Consider the following 23,682-nt stretch of genomic DNA (forward strand, 5'->3'; position numbering starts at 1 on the left):
AGCACAGCAAAAATGTCCTAAAGAAGCTTAAATATGTTATCTTCATAGAGTGGCAGGCGAGCTACAAAACAAGCCATCCACATGTTGGAGAGCAAAGGTGTAGTTATCCATCACAGGAAATGCATTTTGAAAACACTCATTTTTTTACTATAACTATTGTAATGCATTTACTAGAAGAAAAATTCCATATTTAATCCCAACTGAGGTCTTATATTGAAAACTGAAGTACATTAGAGAAACGATTGCAATATCTTAAAGGAAAACAAATGATTAATGTTTCTAAGTTGTTATTTACAATAGAGAAGTGCAGGAGAAAAAAATGAATTCTAGATGGAACAAAAAAGTTTTCAGTCATGTGGAATAATCCTTATATTTACAGTGTGTGGATTTTGAAGCCCTATACAAACAACAGGGAGGTTTATAGAAGTATTCATAAGTGGCCAGTAAATAGTATTTATGAGTACATTGTTTTAACTTTAAATCTGTAGCTTCATCACCAAGTCTTCCATTTTTAAACTGTATAATAAGATATACTTTTTTAAAGTATTTTTTACTTTTTAAGATTTATTTATTTATTTGAAAGTCAGAGTTACACAGAGAGAAGAAGAGGCAGAGAGAGAGAGAGAGAGAGAGAGAGAGAGAGAGGTCTTACATCTGCTGGTTCACTCCCCAGATGGCCGCAACGGCCAAAGCTGCACCGATCCGAAGCCAGGAGCCAGAGCTTCTTACGGGTCTCCTACATGGGTGCAGGGGTCCAAGGACTTGGGACATCTTCTTCTACTGCCTTCCCAGGCCATAGCAAAGAGCTAGAATGGAGGTGGATCAGCCGAGACTAGAACTGGTGCTATATGTGGTACTGGCACTGCAGGCGGCAGCTTTACCTGCTATGCCACAGCGCTGGCTCCAAGATATACTCTTTATAAAAGATTTATTTATTTGAAAGGTAGAATGACAGAGAGAGAAAGAAAGAGAAAAAGGGGCGGGGAGAGAAATAGAGATATCCGGCCGGTGCCACGGCTCACTAGGCTAATCCTTCACCTGTGATGCCGGCACCCTGGGTTTTCTAGTCCCGGCTGGGGCGCCGGTTCTGTCTCGGTTGCTCCTCTTCCAGTCCAGCTCTCTGCTGTGGCCCTGGAAGGCAGTGGAGGATGGCCCAAGTGCTGGGCCCTGCACCTGCATGGGAGACCACGAGTAAGCACCTGGCTCCTGGCTTTGGATCAGCTCAGCCCGCTGGCCATAGCAGCCATTTGGGGGTTAAACCATCATAAGGAAGACCTTTCTCTCTGTCTCTCTCTCTCACTGTCTAACTTTGCCTGTCAAAAAAAAAAAAAAAAAAAGAAGAAAGAAAGAAAGAAAGAAAGAAAGAAAGAAAGAAAGAAAGAGAGATATCTTCTATCTTCTGCTTTACTCCCCAAATAGACATGACTATATGGCTGAATCCAGGAGCCAGGAACGCTATTCAGCTCTCCGAATTGAGTGCAGGAACTCAAGTACTTGAGACACTGTATGCTGCTTTCCAAGGCTATATTAGCAGGGAGCTGGGTTAGAAGCAAAGGCACCAGGACTGGAATTGCTACTCAAATGTGTAATGTGATCAGCTTGGATGACAGGATGACCTGCTGCACCAAAATGCCTGCCCTTCACATTCTCTTAACATATAGAAATGAAATTATGAGAAAAAGATCTCTATTGAGATTTTACTCTTGTGGATTCAGCACATTTCGTTATTTAATCCTCTTTTTAATGACACTGGAGCTGTAAGAAGCAGTAACAAAAGTAACCTTTCAGGGCTGGCCCCGTGGCGCAGTAGGTTAATCCTCTGCCTTTGGTGCCAGCATCCCATATGGGCACTAGTTCTAATGCAGGCTGCTCCTCTTCCAATCCAGCTCTTTGTTGTGGCCTGGGAAAGCAGTGGAAGATGGCTCAAGTGCTTGGGCCCCCGCACCCATGTGGGAGACCAGGAAGAAGCTCCTGGCTCCTGGCTTTGGATCTGCACAGCTCCAGCCATTGGGGCCATCTGGGGAGTGAAACAGCGAAAGGAAGACCTTTCTCTCGTCCTTTCCCTCACACTGTCTGTAATCCACATCTCAGATAAATAAATATCTTTTAAAAAGTAATATTTCACAATTCTCTATTTGTTTTTCTTTCTTGAATGTATTTTTTTAAAGATTACTTTTCTGTTCTTCTCTTCCCGATCCAAACTTTACCCTATGCAAATTAAAACACATGGGAATATTCAACTCATTATCATATTTGTTCAATCCACAATAAATTTCATTCTCACTGTGATGATAAAAAGGAGATGGACTAAAGTTTCAATAGATTATAAAGAGGAGGGAAAATAAGTTTATTTGATTATCAGGTATGGGCCATAGGTACAAAATCATCTATTCTAATACAAATGACTCTATACACATAGACACTGGAAATCTTTTATGTGAATATGAAGTATCATTTACGTATTAGAAACTTCTTAAAAAATAAATGTATGTATTTAACAAAAAACTTGTCAATGCCAGGTTGCAAATGTTTGCCTATATTTAAGAAGCACTAGAAGATCTGCCAAAAATGGTTCCTTCTGGTGCACTGTCCGTGGCATCCTATTGCTTATCTTAGTAAAAGCTGAAAAAATATAATGCTGGGAATGATGCGAGCAGGCATCACTTGTTTTCTATCAGGATTTCTTGGGTTTAGATGGGATGCTCTGTAATTTGAGTTAAAAATCCATCCCAAACTTTCAACAACTCCACTGCTTTTTGGAACAGGATGAGAATTAGGGGACTCATACATTGATTTGCAAACTCATTTGCTGTATGGCATTTGTGTAAGTACTTATAAGGATTTAGGAGAATTATGTGAACTGTATGTTGTATTAAAATTTTTTAAAAATTGTATTTTAATAGACATAATATTTTTATTTATGGAGTACAGTACATAACTTTATGTATATATATGATAAGTAGTGATCAAATGCGGATAACTGGCACTTCCACATTCTCAAATATGAACTTTAGGAAGTAGAATAAGATCAGCATATAAAGTGAAGATAGATCTTTGTAAAAATTAAGTGTGGAAGGGGCTGGCGCTGTGGCGTAGCAGGTAAAGCCACCGCTTGCAGCGTCGTCTTCCCATATGGGCTCTGGTTTGAAACCTGGCTGCTCTACTTCTGATCCAGCTCTCTGTTATGGGCCCAGGAAAGCAGTAAAAGATGGCTCAAATCCTTGGGCCCCTGCCTCCTTGTGGGAGACCCAGAGGAATCTCCAGGCTCCTGGCTTCGCATTGGTGTAGCTGTGGTCATTAGGGACATCTGGGAAGTGAACCATCAGATGGAAGACCTCTTTCTCTTTAGCTCTGCCTCTCTGTAACTATACCTTTCAAATAAATATATAAATCTTCAAAAAAAAAAAAAGATGCATTGCATTACATAAGGAGTGTGGTGCAGAGGGAGGAGAACGGAGGGTTACAGCATGGGTGGGAGGGAGTGTAGGTAGGAATTATCACTATATTCCAAAAGCTGTATATATTAAATATATAAAACTTGTATAAATTATATAAAATTTAAACACACTACTTGGAGGGGCCAGCACTGTGGCACAGTGGGTTAAAGCCCTGGCCTGCAGTGCTGGCATCCCATATGAGTGCTGATTCCAGTCCCAGCTTCTCCACTTCTCACCCAGCTCCCAGCAAATACACCTGAGAAAGCAGCAGAGGGTGGCCCAATCCTTGGGCTGCTGCTTCCATATGGGAGACCCAGAAGGAGCTCCTGGCTCCTGGCTTAGGATGGATTCAACTCTGTCCTTTGTAGCCAACTGGGGAGTGAACCAGTGGATGGAAGACCTCTCTCTATCTATATCTCTCTCTTCCTCCCGTGTGCATGTGTGTGTGTACCTCACTCTGCAGCTCTTTCAAATAAATAAAAAAAATCATAAAAAGGCCACTATTTGGAATAATAAAAATAAACCATATTGCATTCTGAGTAGCCTTTTTTAGAAGGATAAAGACTGAGAATATAGAAGGAAGTCATGAATTAAGAAGCTATTGAGAGTATTTCAGGCATGGAAGCCAAGACACTGTGGCAGAAAAAAAAAAAAAAGACCTAAATGAAAGATCTCTGTGAGTGAGATCCCAGCAGAAAGAACGCGCCATCAAAGAAGGAGGTACCTTTCTCTGAAGGGAGGAGAGATCTTCCACTTTGACTAAGGCCTTGCCTAAATAAGATTGGAGTTTGTGAACTCAGAAGTTCCATAGCCATGGCAGCTCATAACAAGAGCCTTGGGTGATTACTGACATCATAAATACAAGTGTCAATTCTTAAATCAATAACAGGAGGTTATTTATGTCATTATATTTTTAATGTACAAACAATTCTTTAGTCTTATTCATAGGATAAAATATATCTCTCTACCGTTTGAGGTAAGTCAGCTTGAGCATGTCCCGAATTGCACATCTCTTCCCTCTCTTATTCCCACTCTTATATTTAACAGCGATCACTTTTCAGTTAAGTTTCAGCACTTAAGAAGAATTGTGTATTGATTACAGTATTCAACCAAAAGTATTAAGTAGAACAAACAAAAAAAATACTAAGAGGGATAACATATTAAGCTGCTCATCAACAGTCAGGGTGAGGGCTGATCAAGTCACCGTTTCTCATAGTGTTCATTTCACTTTAACAGGTTTCCTTTTTGGTGCTCAGTTAGTTGTCACCTATCAAGGAGAACAAGTGGTATTTGTCCCTTTGGGATTGGCTTATTTCACTCAGCATAATGTTTTCCAAATTCCTAACAGGGATCACTTTTCAGTTAAAATTTAAACACCTAAGAACAATTGTGTGTTAATTACAGAGTTCAACCAATGGTACTAGAACAAAAAAAAATACTAAAATGGATAAAGTATTACATTGTACATCAATTGCCAGGACAAGAGCTGTAAACCTGAAAGAAAGGTGCCACAAAAGGGACACCACTGTAAATAAAAATTGATATTTACTGCAGAAGAGTACTTTGAAAAAGAATGAATTAGAATTATCACACTTTCAAGAATAAGAGTTCAAATGAAATGAGCAAATATTTAATTTCTCCTCATCATCTAATCTCCTGAAGCTTCCCATAAAATACCTTGTAATATTCACTATCTGCAAGCCCTTCATACTGCTAAAATGCTGTATGTATTCCTTGTCACCAATAGCACTCTGGAGCAAGAGTAGTACAGCTCTTTCACCCACATGACTTACTGGGTGCTCACACCCATACTTTTCTTCCACATTAGTTAGTGGAAGTCTTTTAGATTTTCCTGGATTTACTGTGTTATCTCATACGGTGGAGTCTTGTACTTGTGGTCACCTCTGTTAGAAGGTGTCCTTCCACCTTGTTTATATCAGGGACAGCGCTATACACCTTCTCTACAACTCCTACTCTAGGCTATGCTCAAATCCTTGGGACAGTCTTGCTGGGAATAAGCAGGTGGCTGACAGATGGGACCTGAGCTCTCTTGCACATTGCAACAGAGCCTTGGATATTTACCCAATTCTTTGTTGTCACAGCGAAGTCTATGAAAAGAGCAATGACATTTGTAGAACCGAGACATCTACATTTTAGTGACAGAGTAGCTCCCCTTACGTGGAGGAATGCACACACACACACACACACTCCCTTCCTTGAAAAATAAAATTTGAAGAGAAAATTTCGCTTCCTTGGCTTGTCTGTTTAGCTTAAAGAAGGCATAATGGAACCTTTATTCCATACTTTAAATATCCGTAACAGTGAAGGGACATAAGCACACAGCATAGAAGATCATACAGATAAGTGTGTACATGGGTAGGAGGTATTTGAAGAGCTTGGAGGGCCGGCATTGTGGCACAGTGTGGCATCACATAAGGATGCCGGTTCTAGTCCCGGCTGCTCCTCTTCCAGTCCAGCTCTCTGCTATGGCCTGAGAAAGCAGTAGAAGATGGTCCAAGTCCTTGGGCCACTGCACTTGTGTGGGGGACCTGGAAGAAGCTCCTGGCTTCCTGGCTTCGGATCAGCTCAGCTCTAGCCGTTGCGGTCATCTGGTGAGTGAAACACCAGATGGAAGACCTCTCTCTCTCTCTCTGTGGCTCTACCTCTCTCTGTAACTAACTCTGTCTTTCAAATAAATATACAACTTTAGATCTTTGAATACAATGGATGAATAGTGAAATATGCATCTGGCAAACAGCAGTCTGAATAAAATTTGAGGTCTAATAGTTCTTTCAGATCCTTATAAGGAGCTGAGATGCCAGCATTATTTGAGGTTTAAACAGGATAGGTCCTGGATACTATACAATGAGACTTACTAGTACTAAGCATAGATAGCAGCTGTGCATAAACTGTGAGTAACATTTCTAAATAAATGCATGAAAAAATTGCATGAGGATGATATAGTTTCATCTACAAACAATGAATAAATAATACTATGAATAATTTATAGGTGTAGAAATCTCAGTATCACTAATCTTGAACTACAAAGTAAACATATACTTTCTCCTATTTTAATCACCTCTTACTGGAACAACTTATTTATGTTTTCTCATTTCGATATGGTTAAGAATTCTCCGCTGAATTACTTAGATAAGGAAATACATAAGTAGAAAATCTTGCTTTTTACCTGTTGCATTCTTTATTTAGTGTAGCATTAAGACTTTTACTATTATGCAAATTAAAAATGTTACCTTAAAGAACAAAAACAGAAAGAAAGAGAGATAGAGGGAGAGGGAGAGAGAGGGAGAGAGAGGGAGGGAGAGAAGATAGGAAGGAGGAGGAGAGAGGGAGGAAGGGAAGTATCATATTCTTAGAACTGTACCTATGACCTACATGGAATCTGTTGTCTTTGAATTTTTTTTTAACTTTTATTTAATGAATATAAATTTCCAAAGTACGACTTATGGATTACAATGGCTTCCCCCACATACCGTCCCTCCCACCCACTACCCTCCCCTTTCCCACTCCCTCTCCCCTTCCATTCACATCAAGATTCATTTTCGATTATCTTAATATACAGAGATCAGCTTAGTATACATTAAGTAAGGATTTCAACAGTTTGCTCCCACACAGAAACATAAAGTGAAAAATAATAGATGATTTTTTTTAAATGATGATGAAATCAGATCAGACCTATTGTCATGTTTAATCCCAGTGAGAGTCAAGTTGGGAGTTGATAATTTCTTTTTTTTTTTTTTTTTTTTTTTTTTTTACAGAGGATCAGTTTAGTATACATTAAGTAAAGATTTCAACAGTTTGCACCCCCATAGAAACACAAAGTGAAATATATTGTTTGAGTACTCGTTATAGCATTAAATCTCAATGCACAGCACTTTAAGGACAGAGATCCTACATGAGGAGTAAGTGCACAGTGACTCCTGTTGTTGACTTTACCAATTGACACTCCTGTCTATGGCATCAGTAATCTCCCTATGCACCAGTCATGAGTTTCCAAGGCTATGGAAGCCCTCTGAGTTCTCCGATTCTTATCTTGTTTAGACAAGGTCATAGTCAAAGTGGAGGTTCTCTCCTCCCTTCAGAGAAAGGTACCTCCTTCTTTGAAGACCTGTTCTTTCCACTGGGATCTCACTCACAGAGATCTTTTGCCAGAGTGTCTTGGCTTTCCATGCCTGAAATACTCTCATGGGCTTTCAGCCAGATCCGAATGCCTTTAGGGCTGATTCTGAGGCCAGAGTGCTATTTAGGACATCTGCCATTCTATGAGTCTGCTGAGTATCTCATTTCCCATGTTGGATCACTCTCCCCTTTATTTATTCCATCGGTTAGTGTTAGCAGGTACTAGACTTGTTTATGTGCTCCCTTTGCCTCTTAGTCCTTTCATTATGATCAATTGTGAACTGAAATTGATCACTTGGAATAGTGAGATGGCATTGGTACATGCCACCTTGATGGGATTGAATTGGAATCCCCTGGTATGTTTTTAACTCTACCATTTGGGGCAAGTCAGCTTGAGCATGTCCCAAATTATACATCTCTTCCCTCTCTTATTCCCACTCTTATGTTTAACAGGGATCACATTTCAGTAATTTTTAACACTTAAGAATAACTGTGTATTAATTACAGAATTAAACCAGTAGTATTAAGTAGAACAGACAAAAAAACTACTAAGAGGGATAATGTATTAAGTTGTTCATTAACAGTCAGGGCTATGCTGATCAAGTCACCGTTTCCCATAGTGTCCATTTCACTTCAGGAGGTTTCCTTTTTGGTGTTCAGTCAGTTGTCACCGATCAGGGAGAACATATGGTATTTGTCCCTTTGGGACTGGCTTATTTCACTCAGCATGATGTGTTCCAGATTCCTCCATTTTGTTGCAAATGACTGGATTTCGTTGTTTCTTACTGCGGTATAGTATTCTAAAGAGTACATATCCCATAATTTTTTATCCAGTCTACCGTTGATGGGCATTTAGGTCGGTTCCAGGTCTTAGCTATTGTGAATTGAGCTGCAATAAACATTAGGCTGCAGACCGCTTTTTTGTTTGCCAATTTAAATTCCTTTGGGTAAATTCCAAGGAGTGGGATGGCTGGGTCGAACGGTAGGGTTATATTCAGGTTTCTGAGGAATCTCCAGACTGACTTCCACAGTGGCTTGACCAGTTTGCATTCCCACCAACAGTGGGTTAGTGTCCCTTTTTCCCCACATCCTCGCCAGCATCTGTTGTTGGTAGATTTCTGAATGTGAGCCATTCTAACCGGGGTGAGGTGAAACCTCATTGTGGTTTTGATTTGCATTTCCCTGATTGCCAATGACCTTGAACATTTTTTCATGTGCCTGTTGGCCATTTGGATTTCCTCTTTTGAAAAATGTCTATTGAGGTCCTTGGCCCATCTCTTAATTGGGTTGTTGGTTTTGTTTTTGTGGAGTTTCTTGATCTCTTTGTAGATTCTGGTGATTAACCCTTTATCTGTTGCATAGTTTGCAAATATTTTTTACCATTCTGTCGGTTGTCTCTTCACTCTCCTGACTGTTTCTTTTGCAGTACAGAAACTTCTCAATTTGATGCAATCCCAATAGTTAATTTTGGCTTTGACTGCCTGTGCCTCCCGGGTCTTTTCCAGAAACTCTTTGCCTGTGCCAATATCTTGAAGGGTTTCTCCAATGTTCTCTAGTAACTTGATGGTGTCAGGTCGTAGATTTAGGTCTTTAATCCATGTTGAGTGGATTTTTGTGTAAGGTGTAAGGTAGGAGTCTTGCTTCATGATTCTGCACGTGGAGATCCAATTTTCCCAGCACCATTTATTGAATAGACTGTCCTTGCTCCAGGAATTAGTTTTAGATCCTTGATCAAATATAAGTTGGCTGTAGCTGTTTGTATTGATTTCTGGTGTTTCAATTCTGTTCCATTGGTCTATCCATCTGTTTCTGTACCAGTACCATGCGGTTTTGATTACAACTGCCCTGTAGTATGTCCTGAAATCTGGTATTGTGATGCCTCCGGCTTTGTTTTTGTTGTACAAGATTGCTTTAGCTATTCGAGGTCTCTTGTGCCTCCATATAAATTTCAGCACCAATTTTTCCAGATCTGAGAAGAAGGTCTTCGGTATCTTGATTGGTATTGTGTTGAATGTATAAATTGCTTTTGGGAGAATGGACATTTTGATGATATTGATTCTTCCAATCCATGAGCATGGAAGATTTTTCCATTTCTTGGTATCCTCTTCTATTTCTTTCTTTAAGGTTTTGTAATTTTCATCATAGAGATCTTGAACGTCCTTGGTTAAGTTTATTCCATGGTATTTGATTGTTTTTGTAGCTATTGTGAATGGGATTGATCTTAGAAGTTCTTCCTCAGCCATGGCATTGTCTGTGTATACAAAGGCTGTTGATTTTTGTGCATTGATTTTATACCCTGCTACTTTGCCAAACTCTTCTATGAGTTCCAATAGTCTCTTAGTAGAGTTTTTTGGGTCCCCTAAATAAAGAATCATGTCATCTGCAAAGAGGGATAGTTTGAGTTCTTCCTTCCCAATTTATATCCCTTTAATTTCTTTTTCTTGCCTAATAGCTCTGGCTAGAACCTCCAGAACTATATTGAATAGCAGAGGTGAGAGTGGACATCCCTGTCTGGTACCAGATCTCAGTGGAAATGCTTCCAACTTTTCCCCATTCAATAGGATGTTGGCTGTGGGTTTTTCATAGATTGCTTTGATTGTATTGAGGAATGTTCCTTCCAAGCCCAGTTTGCTTAGAGTTTTCATCATGAACGGGTGTTGTATTTTATCAAATGCTTTCTCTGCATCTATTGAGATAATCATATGGTTTTTCTTCTGCAGTCTGTTAATGTGGTGTATCACATTGATTGTCTTGCGCACATTAAACCATCCCTGCATACCAGGGATAAATCCCACTTGTTCTGGGTGGATGATCTTTCTGATGTGTTGTTGCATTCTATCGCTGAGAATTTTATTGAGGATTTTTGCATCTATGTTCATCAGGGATATTGGTCTGTAATTCTCTTTCAATGCTGCATCTTTTTCCAGCTTAGGAATTAAGGTGATGCTGGCTTCATAGAAAGAATTTGGGAGGATTCCCTCTTTTTCGATGGTTCTGAATAGTTTGAGAAGAATTGGAGTTAGTTCTTCTTTAAATGTCTGGTAGAATTCAGCAGTGAATCCATCTGGTCCTGGGCTTTTCTTTGTTGGGAGGGCCTTTATTACTGTTTCAATTTCTGTCTCAGTTATGGGTCTGTTTAGGTTTTCGATGTATTCCTGGTTCAATTTAGGTAGGTTGCATGTGTCCAGGAATCTATCCATTTCTGATAGGTTTCCCTGTTTGCTGGCATACAAGTCCTTGTAGTAATTTCTGATGATTCTTTTTATTTCTGTGGTGTCTGTTGTTACGTTTCCTTTTTCATCTCTGATTTTATGGATTTGGGTCTTTTCTCTTCTTTTTTTAGTTAGTTGGGCCAATGGGGTGTCAATTTTGTTTATTTTTTCAAAAAACCAGCTCCTCGTTTGGCTGATTTTTTGTAATGTTTTTCTTGATTCAATCCTGTTGATTTCTTCTCTGATTTTAATTATTTCTCCTCTCCTACTAGATTTGGGTCTGGTTTGCTGTGGGTTTTCTAGATCCTTGAGGTGAATTGAAAGCTCATCTATTTGGTGCCTTTCCAATTTCTTGATGTAGGCACCTATTGATATAAACTTTCCTCTTAACACTGCTTTTGCTGTGTCCCATACGTTTTGGTATGTTGTGCTGTTATCCTCATTTACTTCCAGAAAGTTTTTGATTTCTCTTTTGATTTCTTCTATGACCCATTGTTCATTCAGGAGCATGTTGTTCAATCTCCATGTGTTTGCGTATGCTCTAGGGATTCCTGAGTTGCTAATTTCCAACTTCATTCCTTTATGGTCCGAGAAGCTGCATGGTATGATTCTAATTCTTTTGAATTTGCTGAGACTTGCTTTATGGCCTAGTATGTGGTCAATCCTAGAGAAGGTTCCATGTACTGCTGAGAAGAATGTAAAATCTTTATCTGTAGGATTGAAAGTTCTGTATATATCTGTTAGATCCATTTGGGCTATAGTGTCGTTTAAATCTACTGTATCCTTGTTGATCTTCTGTCCTATTGATCTATTTCTGAGAGTGGAGTATTGAAGTCCCCCAGTACTACTGTATTGGGGTCTAAGTCTCCCTTTAAGTCCGTTAACAAATCTTTTAGATAAACCGGTGCCCTGTAGTTAGGTGCATATACATTGATAATTGTTATATCTTCCTGTTGAATTGATCCCTTAATCATTATGTAGTGTCCCTCTTTGTCTCTCTTAACGGTTTTTGTGGTAAAGTTTATGGTGTCTGATATTAACATGGCTACGCCCGCTCTTTTTTCATTTCTGTTGGCATGGTATATCTTTTTCCAGCCTTTCACTTTCAGTCTGTATGGATCTTTGTTGGAAAGATGTGTTTCTTGTAAGCAGCAAATAGATGGGTTTTGTTCCTTAAGCCAATTAGCCAATCAGTGTCTTTTAACTGGACAGTTCAGGCCATTAATGTTCAATGTGACTAATGATAAGTGGTAACTTTGCCCTGCCATTTGCCAAAGATAAGTTCTAATATATGCTTTGAATTCCCTGTGATCTTTTGCTGTGAGCTTTCCTTCCTTGGTTTCCTTCCTTTACCTTCTTTCATATTGATGACCGTGTTTCTTTGTTTCTGTGTGTAACACATCTTTAAGCATCTTTTGCAGGGCTGGACGAGTGGCAGCAAATACTTTCAATTTCTGTTTGCTATGAAAAGTCTTTATTTCACCTTCATTCACAAATGATAGCTTTGCAGGATATAATATTCTGGGCTGGCAGTTTTTCTCTCTTAGTACCTGGGCTATATCTCACCATTCCCTCCTGGCTTATAGAGTTTCTGATGAGAAGTCAGCTGTGAGTCTGATTGGAGATCCTCTGAGAGTAATCTGACGTTTCTCTCTTGCACATTTTAGGATCTTTTCTTTATGTTTCACTGTGGAGAGTTTAACTACAACGTGTCGTGGTGAGGATCTCTTTTGGTCATGTTTATTAGGGGTTCTGTGAGCTTCCTATACTAGGATGTCTCTGTCCTTCTCCAAACCTGGGAAATTTTCTGCTACTATCTCACTAAAAAGGCCTTCTAATCCTTTCTCCCTCTCCATGCCTTCAGGAACTCCTAGAACCCGAATGTTGGGTTTTTTAATAGTATCCTGAAGATTCCCGACAATATGTTTTAGATTTCTAATTTCCTCTTCTTTTCTTTGGTCTGACTGTATCCTTTCCTGTTCTCTGTCTTCTAAGTCCGATATTCTCTCTTCTGCTTCACCCATTCTGTTTGTAAGGCTCTCTATTGTGTTTTTCATTTGATCTATTGAATTCTTCACTTCAGTCACTATCCCAGTTTCCTGTTGTACTAGTTGTTTCGTTTCATTTTGATTCCTCCTTAATATTTCATTTTCACGAGAGAGATTTTCTATCTTGTCCATTAAGGATTTCTGTAGTTCAAGAATTTGTTTTTGAGAACTTCTTAATGTTCTTATCAATTTTTTGAGATCTGCTTCTTGCATTTCTTCTATGTCATCATCCTCATAATCTTGAATTGGGGTGTCTTTTTCATTTGAGGGCTTCATGGTGACTTCCTTGTTTTTATTACCTTGGTTTTTGCATTTGTTATTTGGCATATTGGAGATATTTGGTTTCTTCACTGTGGTGCTTTTTCTTGTTATACTATGACTCTAGATTAAGTGGACTATCTGTTTTTGATGGAGGCTTAGGGCTTGAGATGGGTGTGGCCTGAGAGCTCTGTTTGGTGTGCCAAAGGTGACACTCCCAGGTTAGGCGTGGCAAACCTCTCTCTCTCTCTCTCTTTCTTTTTTTTTTTTTGATTCAAAAGGGAATTTATTCTGCACAGCTGAACAAAGTTGGAGGTAGTTAGCAGGCAAATGATATACCCACAGGGGCCAGAGATCAGAAGCTCTTTCCCAAGGACCACACAGGGAATCAGTTCAGCCCTCAGAGTGGGCTCAAATTCTCCTTCAGTCTCCCACTGGGTTGCCAAAGTTACGGAATTGTAGCGTCTCTGGAGAGTGCTCACGTGAATTCCGTGAGTTCTCTCCCCCACCATCTCTTTTTTCACAGTCTCAGTTCAGTAGCACCACAAATTTACTAGGTCCTAATCTCCTGTTAATTTGCCCCGCCCAGAGTCAGGTTTTTCTGCTAGGCTCAGGGCCGGTGCAGACCTGAGGTCGCTCTGCTTATGATGTATGTCCAAGATGGCGCCTGCTCTTTGTCTTGCTCGCCCTTGAGAGGTGAGCGGAGAGAGAGAAAACCGTGTCCGTACCAGTCACCTTTTTTTTTTCCTCTCTCTCTCTTCCAGTTAGCCTGGTGAAGTTCCCCTGCCCCAGGGGTCGTTCCCTCTAGTCTCCTCTCTCCACTTGCCTGCCGGTGTCTCGGGCTATTGAGGTTCGGCTCACCTCGCGTTCCAGCGCTGGTGTGTTGAGTCTGCTGCTGGTGTCCCGAACTGTGGGCTCCCAAGCTCTCCACGCAGGTCCGCTCCCCTTCCAGCACCGATGTGTGGACTTGGAGCCCTGGACGTCCCAAGTCTCCCCGCTGTTGTCTGTGTGGCACGCACTCCCCTTCGAGCACTGGCGCACAGAGCCTGCGGCTTGCGCAGCTCGGTCCCGCGGCTCGGCTTCCGCGGCTCGGTCCCGCGGCTCGGCTTCCGCGCAGTGGGCGACCTTGTTCTCCCAGTAGGGCCTCCGATTCACGGGCACTCAATCCAGAATAGTTTCCTCTGCAATATTTTCCTGGTTCTTTTTTCTGAGGCTACCGTAACTCCCCTTTTATTAAATTAAATTTTCCCGGACTATCTGTGCGCGCTATCACTATTCCGCCATCTCTGTCTTTGAATTAATAGAACATTAACATGAGAATTGATGAGAATTTTGTTGTAGTAATTATCACACACTTATTGTACTGAGAATCTAATGTATTAACAAATTCCTTAAAAAGAAATTTAAATCAATTTAAAAATTACAAAGAATATAAAAACTTTAGAAATGAATTTTGTGAATAGGGAAATTTTGAGAATAAAAATTATGCTGATGTGTACCAGGCAGCCCCTCCAGTATCAATTATTTACTCAGAAGTATGTGAGGAAGGATGGGAGAATTTGTGAAGCAACATTTGCTAATGCTAAAGATTTTTAACATTAAGAAAACTGAGATTTTATTTCCATTTATTTCTATATAGAGATTAGTTACACTTTGTAAGCATCACAAGATTTTTCTTAATTTTACCTATTTCAAATAACAAAATTTCATATATACTGCCTTAACATACATATATCTGATTATGCTGACTTAGTGATCATAAAAACATGGCAGCAGCGGGTATTATGGCCCAATGAGTTAAGCAACCACTTGGATCAGTGGGTCTCATAATGGAGTGCCAACTCAAGTCTTGAACATTCTTGTTTCCAAACCATCTTCTAACAGATGCATTCTGGGAGGCAACAAATGTTGAAGCAAGTGCTTGGACCCCTGCCATCTACCTAGGGGGACCCAGATTGAGTTCCAGGTTCCTGGTTTTGGCCGGGCCCAGGCCTGGCTATTGTGCTCGCTTAGGAATGAACCAGGAGTTGGAAGATCAATCAATCACTCAATCTATTGTTCTGCCTTTCAAGTCAATGAAAATAAATAAATGTTATTGTTAAAAATGGCAAAAATATATTTCTAATGTCATGTTATCTGTTGTTTTACACTATTTTTCTTTCACTATAAGATGGTTCTGCTCATTTCCTGCATATTAAGATAAAACTTAAAGTGATCGCTGTTAAATATAAGAGTGGGAATAAGAGAGGGAAGAGATTTCAGGCATGGAAAGCCAAGACACTCTGGCAAAAAAAAAAAAAAATAAATAAAAATAAAAATAAATTTAAAAAAAGACCTAAATAAAAGATCTCCATGAGTGAGATCCCAGTGGAAAGAATGGGTCATCAAAGAAGGAGGTACCTTTCTCTGAAGGGAGGAGAGAACTTCCACTCTATGACCTTGTCTAAATATGATCAGAGTCAGTGAACTCAAAAGGTTTCCATAGCCTTGGCAACTCATGACAAGAGCCTAGGGTGATTATTGATGCCATAAACAAGAGTGTCAATTTGTTAAGTCAACAACAGGAGTCACTGTGCACTTACTCCTCATGGAGGATCTCTGTCCTTAATGTGCTGTACATTGTGATTTAATGCTATAACTAGTACTCAAACAGTATTTTTCACTTTGCGTTTCTATGTGGATGCAAACTGTTGAAATCTTTACTTAATATATGTTAAACCGATCTTCTGTATATAAAAAGAATTGAAAATGAATCTTGATGTAAATGGAATGGGAGAGGGAGCGGGGAAGGGGAGGGTTGCGGGTGGGAGGGACGTTATGGGGGGGAAGCCATTGTAATCCATAAGCTGTACTTTGGAAATTTATATTCATTAAATAAAAGTTAAAAAAAGAGATAAAACTTAGAAACCAAGACACTTTTCTACATTAGCAAAAATAAAAGCAAATTAGAGCAACCATATGTAATAGTAATAAATCAGTATAATTTTCTTAGTCCAAACTACTGCTCTCATAAACCCTGTATTTTAGTAGGTTAGAAGGACAAGCAAAATCATGTTATCATTCAACATCTTTCTGGGGCTATCTTTAAAATCCCCACACTTAACATAATATGGATATTTTACCCTTGATAGCCAGATGGCAAATTTGGATTTCCACTCTACATTTACTCAGAATGAACAAAAAATGCTTCACAAAATATTGAAACCCTACTGGCTATTTATGCCACAGCAAAAACATTATCAACATTTTCACCTTGATGGTTTCTTTTGTTTTTTAAATATTTATTTTATTTATTTAAAAGACAGAGTTACAGAGAGAGGTAGAGCCTTAGAAAGAAAGAGAGGTCTTCATTCGCTGGTTCACTCTGCATATGACTGCAAAAGCCAGAGCTGAACTGATCCAAAGCCAGGAGCCAGGAGCTTCTTCCAGGTCTCCCAGGAGGGTGCAGGGGCCCAAGGACTTGGGCCATCTTCCACTGCTTTCCCAGGCCACAACAGAGAGCTGGATCAGAAGTGGAGTAGCCAGGACTGAAATAGGTGCCCAAATGGGACAGCGGCACTGCAGGCCAGGGCTTTAACCTGCTGCACCACAGCGCCAGCCGCATGACTGTTTCTTAATATTTTCCTATATTGTGTACATTTGCTCTAAAACAATCATTTACATTAGGTCTTCTGTAGCTGTCTTATTTCATCTAACATAATGTCTTCTAATTCCATTACATCAATACAAATGACAGTATTTCACTCATTTTTTATGGCTGAGTATCTTTTCATGTGTTCATTTGTTGATGGACATTGGTTGATTTTGTGCCTTGGTTATCGGGACTAGTGCTGGAATATACATGGGAATGCAGGTGTTTTTTATATAATTATTTCATTCCCCTTGGATATTTATCCATTAGTGAGGTTATTTTATAGTTTTATTTTTAAAGATTTATTTTATTTATTTGAAAGAGTTACAGAGAGGTAGAGGCAGAGAGAAAGAGAGATCTTCCATCTGCTGGTTCACTCCCCAGATGGCAGCAACTGCCGAAGTTGTGCCGAACTGAAGCCAGGAGCCACAGGCTTCTTCCAGGTTTCCCATGTTGGTGAGTAGGCCCAAGGACTTGAGCCATCTTCTACTACTTTCCCAGGCCATAGCAGAGAGCTGGATTGGAAGTGGAGCAGCTGGGACTCGAACCGGAGCCCATATGGGATGCCAGCACTGGGGGCGGAGGCTTTACCCGTTACAACACAGTGCTCGCCCCTCTAGTTTTATTTTTAGACTTTTGAGGAATCTCCATATTGTCTTCCATACAGGCTGTAGTCATTTGTATTCCTATTACAGGTATAAAACAGGACATATCTGTATGCATTCTCTCCAACATTTATCATTTTTTTTTCTTGATAATAGTCATTCTAACTGGGATGAGATGATATCTTACTGTTCTTTTGATCTGCATTTCCCTGATTAGTGATATTGAGCATTTTTTCATACACTTAGATATTTGCATGTCTTGAGAAATATCTATTCAAATAGTGTTGATTTTAAAATCTGATTGTATTTCTGTTGTTTGGGTCCATTTTTATTCTGGGCATTAATCTTTTGAAGGGTGAACATCTTGCAAATAAATTTTCCATTATGTTGCCTGTTTCTTCACTTTGTAGACTCTGTTGTGCAGGAGCTTCTTAGGCTGCCTTATTTGCACTCATCTATTTTCCTTTAGCTGATTATGCTATTGGGGGTCTCCCCCAAAGATTCTTTGACTATCCCAATGTCTTCAAGTGCTTCCTCACGTTTTCTTCTAGAAGTTTCATGGGACTTACATTTTGATGCCTGATCCACCTTGAGTTGATTTTTGTGTGTAGTGAGAGAAAGATCTCTATTTTGAATTTCTAGGTGTTCTTTAGGCTTCCATTTTCACAGGCAAGTTTCTAAAGTTTGAGGAATTCTATTACAAAATTGAAAATATATCAAATATCTCATTTTGAATATGTTTTTCAATCATCCATGCTGTCTTTATTATAATATATAAAATGTACGTACATGTACAATAAAAATCATTCTAATGTATTAAAGACTCTTGAACCTAGCAGACTGATTCCAGGTGCACATCTGAAGTCTGAGCAGCAGTGTACCTTACTGCATTCCTCTTATTTTAGACAAAAAAATATTTTACCACAGTTGGCCTATCTTAGTTATTAAAACTTCTTCATACTCTCACCAGTAGAACTCAAATAACAGCTGTCAATGGAAATAACTGCAGAAATATTTTCCCATTGGCCTTAAATCAAACATATGTTTTCCTACAACAAATAAAATATTACTTTTTGATTTATATATGTTAATTATCAAGGGGTGTTAACTACAGAATTATAAACCTGGAATGTAAAACTGGCAAAAAAAATCCAAATATCTTTGTAAGTAGGGATTTTTTACATATTTTAAATATTTCAAATACATGATAGAATAAGACTATATTCTGACATAACATCTTTTAATTTATTTTTAATTAAAAACTTGCCAAAGATCATACCTGTATTCTATAGAAGAAGAGCTCCTTTCCTCCATATATATAGTCAATGTCAGGGTTAATCCAGCTTTTTAGAAGGTTTGTTTTTATTTGAAAGGCAAAGTGACTGGGGTGGGAGGGAGAGGGAGAGGGAGGGAGGGAGAGAGAGGGAGGGAGGAAGGGAGAGGGAGGGAGAGAGAGAGAGGCAGGGAGGGAGAGAGAGGGAGGGAGGAAGGGAGAGGGAGATAGGGAGAGAGGGAGGAAGGGAGAGGGAGAGAGAGGAAGGGAGGTAGGGAGAGGGAGAGGGAGGAGGAGGAGGGAGAGGGAGGAGGAGGAGGAGAGAGAGGGAGAGGGAGGAGGAGGAGGGGGAAGAGGAGGAGGAGGAGGAGGAGGAGAGAGAGAATCCTCCACACAGTGGTTCACTCTCCAAATGGCCACAACAGTAGGGGCTGGGCATGCTGCAACCAGGAGCCGGGAACTCCAATTCTGCCTCCCACATGGGTGATAGTGGCCCAACAACTTGGGCCACCATCTGCTGCATCCAAAGCATATTAGCAAAAAACCTGGATCCAGAGTAGCATAAACAGGAGTCAAACCAGCCCCCCAATATTGGATGTGAGCAACCCAAGTGGTAGCATAACCCATTACACCACGATGCCTGCCCCTATTGGGGGATATTTTAAACATACATTGGCAAAGAATCTTCACTGACTTTTTATCTCCTTTGCACTTTTACTTAGAGAATATGATAGGTCTCATTCTTTACAATACTTCTTATATGTCCTTCAATTACTGTAGATTTTAAAAAGGGACCATTTACTATAGCAGTTAAGACATTTCTTGGGCCGGCACCATGGCTCAATAGGTTAATCCTCCACCTTGCGGAGCCAGCACACCAGGTTCTAGTCCCGGTCGGGGCACCAGATTCTGTCCTGGTTGCCCCTCTTCCAGGCCAGCTCTCTGCTATGGCCCGGGAGTGCAGTAGAGGATGGCCCAGGTCCTTGGGCCCTGCACCCCATGGGAGACCAGAAGAAGCACCTGGCTCCTGGCTTCGGATCAGCGCAATGCACCAGCCGCAGCGCGCCAGCTGCGGCGGGCATTGGAGGGTGAACCAACGGCAAAGGAAGACCTTTCTCTCTGTCTCTCTCTCTCACTGTCCACTCTGCCTGTCAAATATATATATATATAAAAAAGACATTTCTTGGGGTGCCCACAACCCATATCAAAGTAGCTGGGTGTTCTGAGTTGATACACTCCTGACTTAGTTTCCTGCTATTGCACTCTCTGGGAGGCATCACAACGTGGTTCCAATAGCCCTGTGCTTGCTTCCCATGTTGGAAACCTGGACTGAGTTCTGTGCTTCTGGATTCTGCCTGGCCTGGCCTCACTCATCGCAGACACTTGAGGAGTGAACCACTGAATGGGGGAGCTCTTTCTCTCTCTGCCTTTAAAAAATAAATAAATAAATAAATGCAAAATACAAACCAGAGTAACTGGTAATATAGTAAGTTTTCCCAGTTTAGTTTCTACTTCCAATTGTATCTGTATGGTTTCCATGTATCAACAAAATAAAATGATGTTTATACACAGACTTTCGGTTGACTTCAAGGTTTCATTAGTGGAATAGTCAGGGAGAAACACTCATTTCCCCAACTTGGTCTTCAAAGCAGCCATAGCACATTTGCCAGTGTGCCTTACTGTTATAGGATCATGGATATGGGATGTGGTTTTACTCAAACAGTAAAATTCATGGGGTATCATAAATAGTCACTCAAGTTTCCCTAGCATTTTGGCACTGAAAATAAATGTCGGTTCTGTGGTGTAGTGGGTTAAGCCTCTACTGTGGCACAGGCACCCCATACGGGCACCGGTTCAAGTCCATGCTGCTCCTGTTCTGATCCAGCTCTCTGCTGTGGCCTGGGAAAGCAGTACAAGATGGCCCAAGTGCTTGGGCCCCTGCACCCACATGGAAAACCCAGAAGAGTTTCCTGGCTCCTGGCTTTGGATCTGCCAGGCTCCAGCCACTGTGGCCATTTGGGGAGTGAACCAGCAGATGGAAGACCTTTCTCTCTGTCTCCCCTTCTCTGTGTCTGTAACTCTACTTCTCAAATAAATAAATAAAATCCTGTTTTTAAAGAGAGAAAAGAAATGCCTAACTCATCTTACTAACGTTAAAATATCAATGGTTCCGTATGGCTGTTTAGTTTGTCTAGTACCTTCTGCTGTCAAAGCAGACATGATTTCTCAGTTTCCTGTGATGCCGTCCCAGGAGAAAATAAAAATAAAAATAAAGAAAACCTTACCTTCTGTATAGTAATGATTCCTTCCTGTGTGTCTTTGTCAACAGAAATCTTGAAAATTCCCAACCCATCACCATCCACGATTTTATACTCCATTTCAGCATTGGCTCCAATGTCTGCATCGGCAGCTTTAATTCTGGCCACCACAGAGGCCACAGGCAATGATTCCGGGACATTGTATTGGTAAGACCCTGTGAAATTCAAAACGTGAATTGAACTTAACCTCATACCAAACTCACAACCACAAAGACTTAGATGCCGTTTTGCATCGTCTTTGCTTAATTTGCTTATATTTTTTCAATCATCAAGATACTAAGGCAACTTAAGACAAATGGTAAGTTTCATGTAACTTCAAGCAATTTGATTGGGGTGATTTGATAATGATCACTATGTAATAGCAGAAGCAGGTAGCTTGAGGACAGGCAAGGAAAACACCTCCCTTCTGCCTTCCTGCATTTCTTGTGCTAAGAAAAAAATGACTCATCAATAAAAATAAATTTAAAATAATTTTAATTAATATATAATCCTTAAATATAGGCAATTAATTGTAATAAATACTAAATAAAAAACAAATAATAAATAAAAATAGTACAGCTTAGGCTTAAAATGGGCAAATAAAAGGCTAAATAGTTCTGATAATTTAGTGTTTGAATTTATGTAGTATTTTATGAAGAACATTTCAGGTAACAGGCCAGGAAGTAGAAGACAGTATAATGACACTTCAAAAGGTACATGAAACAATAAGTTAAAAGATGAGTGTACATGGGTGCAGAACACTTGGAAATTCATGCAGCTTTTTTTCATAATCTATTTTTTCTATGAACTTTTAAAAAATTCCTCATGCATAGAACTTCAAAATATTTTTGCAACAAAATAAACATATTTTAATTCAAGTTTTCCCATGAATTTTCTGGTGTTTCCTTTCATTAATCTACTTTTAAGTTACACATTTACTAAAGACGAGAATTACTTTTGTGAGCTGTATATGGAACTAATGAGGGCATGACAGTCCAAGAATATTGTCAGTACTATTTGAACATGAAGAAAAGTAAGAAATTAAGGGTAACTTTTTGAGTGTTTAACTTTTAAAATGACTCCTCCTCACCATCCCTCATCTTGAAAAACAAGGCTAGGAGGCAGAGGAAGCAGCTGGACCACCACTAGAAAAGTGGAGGCACCTCACAATGCTGTTTCTTTACTTCTCTAATCGTGTATGCTATCTTACCTCCTTCATCTTACACCATTCCCTTTTGACAAACTATGGCACATTCGTACTTTCATATGAAAAGAGAAGAATGGGTTCTCTTCGAGAGAAAGATGGAAAGAAAAACGCACTCCTATGAAGGAATCACTTTTAGGCTGTGAGTTTCTAAAGGCTGTGATAGTTATAAACTTTAAAAAATGATTACAGCATATACTTAGGGTTTTCGTGTGACCTCTTTGACACAGTTGGAAAAGTTCACAAGATTTGAAAATTTCAGGCTTAGAATGATAATTAATTGGTGGGAAAAGTCAGAAAAAAATGTAAGCTTCTGTGACATATCCTTGCCTTTTCTTACATTAATAAGGAGAGTATCCAATAAGTTAGACAATCTGTGCTCTATCTTATCAAAACATAACTAAAACTAAAATTCCAAGCATAATGTCTTATCTGAGTATATTGCCTTATCCTTCCAGACTTAAAGAAAAGCAGTTAATTTACTATGAACCCAAGATTATTACATTCTTACTTTTTTCCCCTAAAACCTCCTACTGTAATATGATAACCCAACAATATCACAATCAAAAACAGACTTATTTTCATGTTTTTTATGAAAAAATATAAACTTTTAGTGACTTTTCTATACTGCAAGGAGATTAAAATGCTTCTTGTGCAAAAAATATTAATATTAAAATATATAAACAAGATGAATACCTGAAGAAGCAGTATTTGAAGAAAAAACAATATCATTCAAATTTGCTCAAGAAAGCCTCCTTATTTGATATCGTTGCCTCCCTTTTGTGGTAGAAAGTTTACTTTCTCATTTCTATTGGATAAGCATTTTAAAAACTTTGCACAGACATCAGAGTCTGTATAATCCCTTTATTTTCTTGAGAATTCTAAAGAAGTACCACATATGCTGACAAAAAAAAGTCAACTAAAAAGAGTATGAGATGAAATGCTTTCTACAAACACAACACCTCTACCTAGAGAATATGTTATTTTTCCCTTTTTCTTGGTTAAGTCAAAAAAAACTTTGGTCAAAGAAGCTGAATTGAGGGCATGTGGTGTTCTAGTTCTTTGGACTGATTTCTTTTGAAACCCTGAATGTCTGTACAAGAAAGATGTGTTAGAACCGTTAAAGGAATGTTAAGTGTATTGCACTGGTTTAAAAATGTGGAATGAAAAAGGAAAATGTTTGTTGCTATTTTTTTTCATCTTTAAAAATAAACCAATATTTTTGGTTTAGAACTGATAAGATATATTTGAATATTACTAATTGACAACAACTTCATAATTACAGAATGTATAAAAAGTATATGGCTTAGAAAAGAAAATGGTTATATAAATATAATACTTATCCAATACTCAAAATATGAATTAAAATCATTTTAAAAATAGAAGTAATACAAATATATAATGGTTTCTATTTATTCTCAAGATCCTTCTAGTTACTAACTACTCAATTATAAACCTATCCTTGATAAAATAAAATTTGGGGAGAATGCAAGACAATAGTATTTGCTGGGGAAGCACTTAAAGAATTCCTTTTAAAGATTTTTATAAATTTTGGTGAGGAAAGTTAACAAAAATGGCAC

At 39.2% G+C, this 23,682-nt stretch overlaps 1 protein-coding gene across 5 annotated transcripts in view; it reads right to left on the minus strand.

The window, feature by feature from the left end:
- CDH7 (cadherin 7) overlaps positions 1-23,682 on the minus strand; it is a 154,811-nt gene that overhangs the window by 57,522 nt on the left and 73,607 nt on the right. For all 5 annotated transcript variants that reach the window (XM_070049870.1, XM_070049871.1, XM_051851138.2 and 2 more), the window contains one exon: positions 20,887-21,074. In XM_070049870.1, coding sequence (XP_069905971.1) covers positions 20,887-21,074 — 188 coding nt within the window. The remainder of the gene's footprint in view (positions 1-20,886; positions 21,075-23,682) is intronic.

This window comes from Oryctolagus cuniculus, chromosome 10 (assembly GCF_964237555.1).
Source record: "Oryctolagus cuniculus chromosome 10, mOryCun1.1, whole genome shotgun sequence".
Taxonomy (NCBI): Eukaryota; Metazoa; Chordata; class Mammalia; order Lagomorpha; family Leporidae; genus Oryctolagus; species Oryctolagus cuniculus.